Source organism: Larimichthys crocea, chromosome III (genome assembly GCF_000972845.2).
Source record: "Larimichthys crocea isolate SSNF chromosome III, L_crocea_2.0, whole genome shotgun sequence".
NCBI classification, from domain to species: domain Eukaryota; kingdom Metazoa; phylum Chordata; class Actinopteri; family Sciaenidae; genus Larimichthys; species Larimichthys crocea.
This window is the reverse complement of record NC_040013.1, coordinates 4,363,612-4,373,775: the sequence shown is the minus strand read 5'-3', so window position 1 is coordinate 4,373,775 and position 10,164 is coordinate 4,363,612. Positions and strand designations below refer to the sequence as shown.

Sequence of the window (10,164 nt, the reverse complement as noted above, 5' to 3'; positions counted from 1 at the left end):
AAAAAATATAAAAGACTGAAAACAATTTCAGTCAATGTTTAGCAGAGAAACACTTATGTTACAGATTTTCCCTGAATTAATACGATCAAATTCCTTTTAATCCGCCCTAATTCGTTGGCATGTACATGCTCTTACTCACTGAGTTGAGGAAGGCATGACGAGCAACCAACCAGAATCTTACGTGGCTGTGAATTAAAGCCAATGTGTAACTGCCAAAACTGCTCCAGAAGTGATTCAGTCTCCCTAAGTCCCCATGTTCAAATGTCCAACTTCACAGCAGAAATAAACATGTTTACAGCCTGGTACAAAAAACAGTTTTGGTCTCTGGAGCTAATTTCCCTGTTCAACTGTACTGAGGGTGAATTTGTGTAGAATTCACCTGTTAAAATGATAAATGAAAGTGCTTTAAATGACAGGTAGGTGGCTTGTTTGAGCACACAGGTATCATTCAGCCACTGATGCTCCATGTCATTGCCTATAGCCACCACACTGAGCCTCACATTGGCTCTTCAGAACTATGGGTGATGTCTCGGATCCTATTATAAGTCTATCTATGGGCACAACATGCCAGAAAGTTTCATCCTCAAAGAGCAGTGCAAAAAAGAAAAAAGAAAAATGATGTTTGCTAAATTTGTATACAAAGTTAGAGTTAGAATATGAAATCTCACATAACCAATATGATTTACCTTAAAAAAGAACTTTCAACTGTTAGTATGGACATAAACGTTTATATAATGAGCCATATAATTTAAGAAAGCAGAACAATACTGTATAAATACTATAGTAATTTGTCTTTACAATAATTATAATAATAGTTAAAATAGCAGTTTGATTGTGAATTTTCAGACACTGTCCCTAATTTCACAGTTTTGTATACAATTCTTAAAAAAACAGAAAACTACTGTAAATGTTATTTTCCATTTATTTACGATTATTATTATTATTTTTTTTTTTTACAGAAGATGAACTCAGAGGAAGCAGCATTTGTGATTAAAAACAGCAATTGATACAATAATAATAATAATAATAATAATAATGAGAGAAGGATTCCTCCTGATGAATGTTATTACAATGTTAATGGAACATTTCAGCATACCATCTTTTTACAATGTCGCCGCACCTTTGCGCTCACAGGGTTGTGTGTTTTATGCCGCACTTGCTCGTAATTCCAACAGGTTAAGACAGCTCTGCGGCTTTCCTCCTAAATCAGGGTCGATGAGAGACACAGGCAGCTTCACTTCCTCAGATTACTTCCTACAGCTTTATGAAAAGACAAGACCAGATATGCATCACAACAGCAAACTTCTTTGAATTCATAACTTTTAAATCTCTAAATGCTGTAGAAATTAAGCATAAACCGAGATCTCACCGAGTCAGACCACACACACAGATAGGAGTGTCCTATTTCTAACGATCCTCCATATAGGCAAACCAATAAAAGAACCGTTTACCCCTGAGACACACATGCCTTCCTTAAGCCGCGACAGACGCCTGTAAACCGACTGATGCTCCAATGAATCTGGGATGATATAGACATTAATTTAATCCTTATTTATTTGCATTTTTTTTACACTGAGATGCAAAGCAGGTGCTTCTTACACGTTATTTTCGCCTTATCATCGCTCATTTTATCAAAAGCACAAGATGTGTTCCGATCAGGTCACTCCTGTCTCAGATCGAGTCCTGCTGCGGACGGATTGACGCGCGTCACGTTTCTCCGAGAGGGCAAAGCCGGCGTGCGCTCCCTGTACCTCACCCTGTGGTCCGGAGATATGCGCCTGGTAACGTGTGAAGTTAACACCGATCCGGTGGTGACGGAAGGATACCGAGCTCTCTGCGACGGGAGAGGCACGCAGGGTCAAGAAATCAGCCACAGGTTTAATATCAGTATGCTGCTCACTCCGGATGCACCATGCGCGCTCGTCTCCTCCAGTGCGCCAAAGTTTTCCAGACGCACAAGAAGGGATGAGACAGAGGGGAAAACTCGGAGGAAACGCTGGATATTTCCAGGGACGCTGTGGTGCGGCACTGGGAGCAAAGCAGGACGATACGATGAGCTAGGTGAGGATAGTTTTCTCTGATTTTATTATATTTTATTATTTTTCCCTGATATGTTGGCCCATATTACGGGGAAGGAGGACACAGGAGGAAACTCCAAGCCCTGGTTAAGATTTAAAGATTTTTTTATTATCAGGCTCAGATTAAACACATGGAACTATTAACTAAAAGCATTCAGAGGCCATGTAGGGAAGCTAATATGAAACTGCATCATTTCCTATTTTTAAGGGACCGTTCAGGACAGTTTTTCTGCACACTCGGCCACAGGAGAGGGCACTTTATCATATTTTATTTACCAAAGGTGCATCCTGATCACCAGTGATGAAACTTAAACAGCCTCAGGAAGGCTGAGGCCTCTCAAAGAATGTAAAATACAGACCTATGGGGCTTTTTAGGGGCCCTCTCCACCTGTATGTCCCTAAAATCCACCCCTGACCTCCTGTAGACATTCTATAGATAAATACCACAGGAGATGAATTTATCATACAATGCTGCACGGTGAGTACAGTACTGAAGTATATTAAACAAATATCTCACAGCCTGCGTTAAATCAAACATCATAAACATCGACTGCAGACATTTTAGAGTGATATTTAGATTTATGAAGATATCTTTTAATGATAATTGACCCTAACCCCAAATCTGGTTGGAAATGTTGATGCACGAAGCATGCACACTCTAAGTTTACTTTACAAATGTGACATTTCTGTTGCATCATTTCATTTAAGTGAAACTGACTGGACCAGTTGCTGCACAAAATTCAGAAATGTGGAAAAAAAAAGTTAAACTTACATCATAGAAACATTTCTGTCTCCCACATCAAAAAGATTTTGCCTCAGTAGGTTCTTTAAATTAAAGATTTTGGTTTGACATCTCATACATTTTAAATTTTCAAATAATTCTCTTTGAAGCTTTTTGATATAAAACCAGGTGAGTGTTCTCTGCTTGAACACTTTGATATTTAATGTAGAATGATAATTCAGATCTTGTTCTCCCGCACAGGGATGTTCGAGAGTGCAGATAGATGCTGCCGTGAGCACGACCACTGCCCGCATATGATCCCAGCTTTCACGGTCAATTATGGCGTCTTCAACTCCAAATTTTTCACCGTCTCACACTGCGACTGTGACCAAAGGTGAGTGCACACCCTGGGCATCAAACAGTCGGGATTTCAAGTATTCACCGCCTACAGGGAAACCAGTAAATCACACCTCTCCCCTCCACATGTCCCCTTAATGCACTGGCTATCATAGACGGTTAAGTAAGGATAGGACCGGCTCTGAGGCTGAATTTAAGTGTTGTGGTAGTTATACCTCATGCAAATGAAAGTGTGCCCCTCTCTGGAATGCTAACATCATATAATCTTGTCACCATGCCGACTTAAGATGAAGAACCTGAGGCCATAACTATTCATCCAGGGGTAATAAAAGAATCACTGCAGTGAGCCCTCCAGATGCACGTCTGATGTCAAGAGCAAACACGTTGCTCACTGTATTTTTGTGTTTGTAGGGCATTCCATTACGACTACATTATCTAGTGGTGACAGGTGCATATGTAATACATTCGTCTTCCAGCTCATCATGTTCATCCACAGTGACTGACACACAGAATTCTCCCAGCGAAACGGTTATCTAAATGTTTGGACTACCCAAATAGCGTAGACAAAATGAGGTAGCATCCAAGGCCATTTACCCACTCTGTGTGCATTAGTTTGGGCTGGACTGTTGCTTGACCTTGGCTTTTTCTTTCACCAGGTTTCGACAGTGCCTTCTTGATGTCAACGATACCATCTCCAGTATGGTGGGATACAGCTTCTTCAGCATCCTGCAGGTTCCTTGTTTTGAGCTCAAACTGCAGAAGCGGTGCACCCAGATGTACTGGTGGGGAATGTAAGAGAAACTCTGACATTGTTACTTGAAGCTTTAAAGGAACATTACGTAAGCTTTGGTTTCATTTGTCATTTGCTGCCCTTTGTTTTAAAATGAAATACTGCTGATGTAAAGAGGGAAAGCTGCACATGTGTATTTGTTATGACGTTAAAAACTCAAAAACCAGTGAGTAGAGTACTAAAACAGCCAAACAAAGAGCAAGTGCAACATGACGTAGCAGCCAGCATATATTGCTCATTCGTCCAGCTCAGCGTCTGTCTTTCAGCCTTTAATTTCATGACGTTCTCACTTGCGGCCTCTTGCTCTGTCACTTTCTTTTTCTGCTCTTAGTTTCCTTAGAGCTAACTATCTAACAGCAGCTACGTTAAGCAACAGTTTACTGTCCATCATAAACTCTGTAAACCACAGAGCGTTGAGGTGGAGCAGCCGGAGGACATCAGAGTGAAAACCAGAAACATTTTCTCCATTAAATATGATTCACTTCAATAACAGTTAGTTACAGCAATAGTTAGTGGTGTGACTTAATGACTAATTCGTACTTTTCGTGGGAACTTGTGCCCGGAGCCAAAAGTTACGCAGTGTACTGGGTGCAGTGTGGATTCACTGTAGCAAGCAGTAGGAAGTGCAAACCATAAATAATGACTTTTTGTCCAATGGAAAGTACAGCTATGGTTTTATTTAAAAGTTAGAGCTGCAGATGTACCTCTGCTGCTTGTAGTAACATGCCTGACATTTTGCCAAACCTCACACAAATCAGGAGAGGCACCACGCCACACCTCTAATTTCTTTTCCACAACTTCAGCTACCAGTTTACCACAAATTGTTGCACAAACCAGACATCATTAATGGTTAACCCAGCACTGATAGTACTGCATTGTCAAACTATACTATAATAACTATAATTTAAGATCTGTGTGTTAGTGAGAGATTCTTGAATTTTCACTGTTACTGTAATTATCTTTCAAGGAAAGTACAAATTACAAGTACTTGAAATTACAGACCACATCCAAATAGCAACACAAAGTGTATGTCTTAAGTTAAATAAATATGAAAGGAATGTTGTCAATAAGATTAAGATGCACAGTATAATACGCTGTATTATATATTTTCCATTGCTTGATTTTAATGTGCATGTTTACTCTTTAAAGGTGCAAAGTAGCCAAAGACGCTCCATATGCCGTTTTCCAAAGCCCCCTGCCTTTCAACTCCACTGGGGACAACGCTGACAGTGACAAGTCGACAAGTAGTGAAGGGCAGCATGTAACTAAAGGCCCTGTGATCATCCAACATACAAAATCACCCAAAAGCAAACATAGCTGTAGCTCCAAAGACCCAACCAGAGAAGACACTTTCTACCACAGAAGCAAAAAAGAGAAAAGGTGTAAAATACACTGGAAACTGCACAAAGTGACACCCTCCCAAACTCCCTCAATATCAAGGATACACACATCTACCCCCTCAATGGAAACCAGTCCTTTACCTGCTTCTAAAAGTAGCACAAATAGGAAAATAGCTGGAAGAAAGAAGAGCACCGGAAAGGGCCTTTTGGCTTACAGCACAAAGAGAAGCCATGTTCCATCTCAGGTGACCACAATCTCTTATCCACTAGCAACATCCACAACACAAGGCACCCCATCTGTAACACAGGAGCCATCACTACAGTTACACTCACCTACAGCCATCACAGCAGTGAGAGAAACAACCAAAAGTCACAAAAAACGTCCAAAGCAAAGTCACTGTTGTGGATTCAAGATACCTCTGAGGGGTGACACTTTTCAGCCTCGATGTAAAAGTTGTCCACAACGAAACACGACTTCCCACATGAAAACTGTTGCACCCTACAAATCTACAACAAATCAATTACTTGTCAAAGTGACAAAGCTCGAGACGCTGCATCTCAAAAACACACCCGAACAAATACTCTGGAGTACAGCTACTTCTGCAACGCAGGCCACATCACAACTAAAGTCGGCAACCTCCATTCATAAAGTTGGCAAGCCACAGAAGCAGATGGATTCTCATCTACTATGGAAAAACACGAGCCGGGAGCTGCTGGGCAGAAGCAAAGCCCCAAACACAGATGCGCAGAAAGGCCTGAAACTAAATATTGCATTGCATAATATGACAGGTGAGCATGCAGCCGTTAATCTCATCACCTCTGCTGGGGCCTTTTTGCAGCGTAAAAGGCGTCTCTTCTGTATAAATTATCTAAATTGAACGTTCACCACTCATTTAGCACTCAGCTCCAGGAAAATCAGTAAGAATCACTCTGGCTGGTACCGTTTGAGCTGCTAATGATTGAATCTGTTTAGCATTTGAATTATGTGTTTTCAGTATAAAGAAAGAAATGTCTGTACACTGAACTCCTTTGTGAGATAACCTGTGCTTACTCTGGATCCTGCAGACAGTCAGTTGCTGTGCAGAAGCCTCAAACATCTGGACGACTGTAAATACAAAATCCGCCCTTTGGAGAAGAAGTATGATCTGCAGAACACGGAGTCAAAGACCGCCTTCCACTGTGATTGCACCAGCCGGTAACGATGCATTTTTTAATCATTCAAATATATGCCAGGGGCCTGATTAGCAAACAGTGTTGCTGCTGTGTTTACCATTGCAGAACAGGGGTCGATATAGAATAAATAATATAGAAATGTGTCAGAACATTAGTTCACAACTCTGGGCTTCTCGCTTTGTGTATTCTTGTGTTTTTTGGCCACAATACCAGCAGCTCAACAGAACATAATTTTCAGCCCTGGAAAACAGCTTCACGAAATAATCCACCGAGGCCAAAGAAACACAAGCCTTACACAGCTTTTCAAGCAGCCAAAACTAAAGCTATTACCCCAGTAATCTGTTCTGACTGTGCTCTGAATTCCTGAGCTACTTCAAGGTTCGACCTGCAGGTTGCAGTCGGATGAAGTAACCACGGCAACTTTGAGCAAAACGAGATGTCGTGTGGTAGTTATAAATGAAGCACAGGAGGTTTTATCTTTTTTCTCTTTGTTAAAGGAACCTTGTTGAAGCTCTTATCGTGCTGGAGCCTTTGGAATTAGTTATAAAGCTGCTTCCAGCAGAGTGTCACAGTCTCTGCGACACAGGGAGGAAAGTGTAATAATGACCTAGGTGTATTTGGTGTTTGAATGGAGTTGTATAAGGTACCTAATCATAGTCAGTGTACCACTTACAGTAGAGCAGCTACAAAACACATTTTAGCCACTTAGAAAAGGGTAAAACTAACCAAACATGTACATTATATTTTGAATAATTTCATTGCTTTACCTTGCTGTGAGTCTTTTTCAATGGGAAAATCAATCTATGCTCTCTTCAAAACCAGCAGACAAAGAACACACCTCACAGAACACAGGAGATGTTGGTCCACTGATGTCTTGATCATTTAGTTTGTTGTGGTGTTATTGTGTGACTTTGTTGCAGCAGTTGGGCCAGTGCATTCAAATGTTTTGCAAGATAAAATTGGTTGCTTTGGAGAGAGTGATAAAACTGCTTCACGTTGAATATGACTGTCTGACGGCAAGGTGAAGTGCTGAAACATATTCTAAATATAGTGCACACTTAGACTGATATTGATTTTTCTTAGTGGACCTTTTTTAGGTGGCTAAAATAAGTTTTGCTGCACACACCCCATCCATGACAGTACATTGTTTAGCTTCTCCAAGCTGTGGGTGTAATACAGTGACCATGGATAAAAACCTCATACAACCACACTTCGAATAAACTTAAACTACCAGCATCTCTTCAACCATCTGGGTTTCAAGCAATCACACATAATTGTAAAAGCAGTACACACCGATGTTACTAACAAAAGCTTCATTCAAAGAAGTGGCCCAGTGAGGTGTGACAGCAATCCAGCATGCCTAGTAGTCCTTTATCACAGCAGATATTCTGACATGTCACAGCAGGAAAAGCCACTGCTCAGTGATATGGGATTACAAGAACCGTTAAAGGCTCTTTTAGGATAAAAGACCGGTTTCGCTTGCTTCAATCATTCCTCTTGTTCATAGTAGCCACGAAGAGATTCCTGCGAAATGCGCTTTCAATGTAAGCGACGATTATCTGAATTTTATATGATGCTTGAGTTAGAGAGATCAAGTGATTAACGTCATCTTTGAAGTAAGTAAAATGTCAGCAGAGGAACAGTCACAAACATTTTGAACTGAAAAGGTTGCTTTGTCTAACTCGGATGTCTGAAGCCCCGTGTTAGACTAAGATAAAGTTTTAAACACGTTACTGAAATCGATTTGAGAATGCATCTCACTGTAGCCAGTGTGAACAAGAAGGATTACAGCAAGCAAAACCTGTTTTGATGTTCATGGGCACCTGAGTGTGAAAACTGTGAACTTATCCTTTAAATGGAATTGAGCCATCTTTCAAATATCTGTCTGACAAGTCAGTTAGTGTCATCAGTTGCACCTGTTTTTACCTTGGTTAACTGGTCAACATGTGCTGCTTAAATTCCTGCTTTCAATTTTAGTATTGTTTACATTTAATTATAGATTTTGACTCGTGTGATTACATGCAACACTCACGCTTTAGATACAGCAGTACATGTATGGCTAAGATTACTCATCTCTGTCTACAGCATGTTATAAAGACTGGTGGAAGGCCTGCCCCCACAGGCAGCTTTCTCTTTCTTTGTCTGAGTCTCTCTGAGTCACTCATAAAGGCACACCACACTGTATTGTTTGATTCCTTGCCTTGTTTCCCTTCTTTATTTCCATCTGTAAATGGCCTCCACTTGTCTTTCTTGTCATTTTAACAGCTTGGCTGCTCAGATTGAAAGCTTCAAGCAACCCAGTATTCTCCCCACGCTGCTGACGGATTTCATCTCTCAGCGCTGCTTCAAACTGCCAAAGGAGAAAAAATGCCACAGCAAGAAAAGGTTTTAATCTCTGATACGATTATTTGTGATAAGCTCAGGCAACTTTTGGTCACAGCAGTGCCAGTCTCCTGGCAGGTTCACTGAGTTTGCATGTATAACAGATGATTAGGTTTCTGTCTCTGATGTTTTTGATATGTTTATTTCCTAGATGTTCTGGAGGCTTCTCTAAAGCGTCTGACCTACTTCGAGCACTTAAGAAGATCGAAGAAAAAGACACTGCTGGGGTGCGAAATTCAGGCAATGACAGAAAAAGAGGGATTCCTGTCCGCCTTTATAAGCGATGCCTAAGGCTGGAAAGAGAGGCTGACATTATGGCACAACTCAAACGATTATAGACTAAGCTTCTATGTGCGGCAACGGTGATTTCTAAAAGCTTTATATTTCCTGTGGTGTGGTATTTTTCTGTTTCTTTATGATGATTTCTGGTGTAAATTGGCAGCGTGCAGAAAATATTCAAGGACTCAATTTAACATATTTAGAAAGAACTGTAATACAAAACTGGAAACCATCAAAGTGTGCACTGAATGAAATAAAATCGTTTATTTTTTGTTACCGTTTGGACACAGTCATTTATTTAAAATTGGATGTCAAAGGCAATTTCACAAATGATCACAGGGGGGCATCTAAGGAACAAGTTACACTTTAGTAAAATGTGATGCCACATTTTGCAATATATCATACAGAATATTTTATATTTAGTTTATAAAACATGCCTGCTGCAAAAACATTTTCCGTGCAGCCGGTTCGATGTTCACACCATCTGCCCTTTTATCTCATAAACTCCAGCTCTTTCACCGTGTTGCATCAGAGTTTTTTTTAGACATGCGTTGTCATTTATGAGGTACGAGAGATGGAATTTGGCAAGATCACTTCAAAGATCCATTCTTGTCCATCTAGACGTTTTCCTCCACCTGAAAATGCCACCAGGTCAGGTTTCAAGAAACAGGTGTACCAGTTTTATGGAATTTATTTTGTCATTTCTATAAAAATGTATTGCAATACCCATATAGACTATAATACGGCCAAAATCACCTCTACATTTCCATTCTTAATGCATTTTACAAGTTTAGTTATTAAAGGACCCGTGTGTAGGATGTAGCGCCATCTAATGGTGTAGTTGCAGACTGCATCCCTCACACCTTCTCTTTCTTAGAATTAGTGTGTAAGAGGACCCTTGATATCTGTAGATTGAAAAGGCTCCTTGTAATGTAATTCTAATTTTCAGGTGATTGTACACTAATGAAAACATAGTTATGTATATTATGTTTCATTTATGCCATATTCTGCAATATGGAGCCCACCAATGACAGTATAAAGCAT

General features: G+C 40.3%; 1 protein-coding gene across 1 annotated transcript; it reads left to right on the top strand.

The window, feature by feature from the left end:
* The first annotated feature begins 1,472 nt into the window (after positions 1-1,472).
* On the top strand, positions 1,473-9,386 carry LOC109137393 (group 3 secretory phospholipase A2). The gene is made up of 7 exons (XM_019255384.2): positions 1,473-2,061; positions 3,061-3,193; positions 3,813-3,947; positions 5,096-6,075; positions 6,352-6,481; positions 8,725-8,844; positions 8,993-9,386. The coding sequence occupies exons 1-7, from the start codon at positions 1,578-1,580 to the stop codon at positions 9,177-9,179; spliced, it is 2,169 nt and encodes a 722-aa protein (XP_019110929.2). The 5' UTR covers positions 1,473-1,577; the 3' UTR covers positions 9,180-9,386.
* The last annotated feature ends 778 nt before the right edge of the window (positions 9,387-10,164 follow it).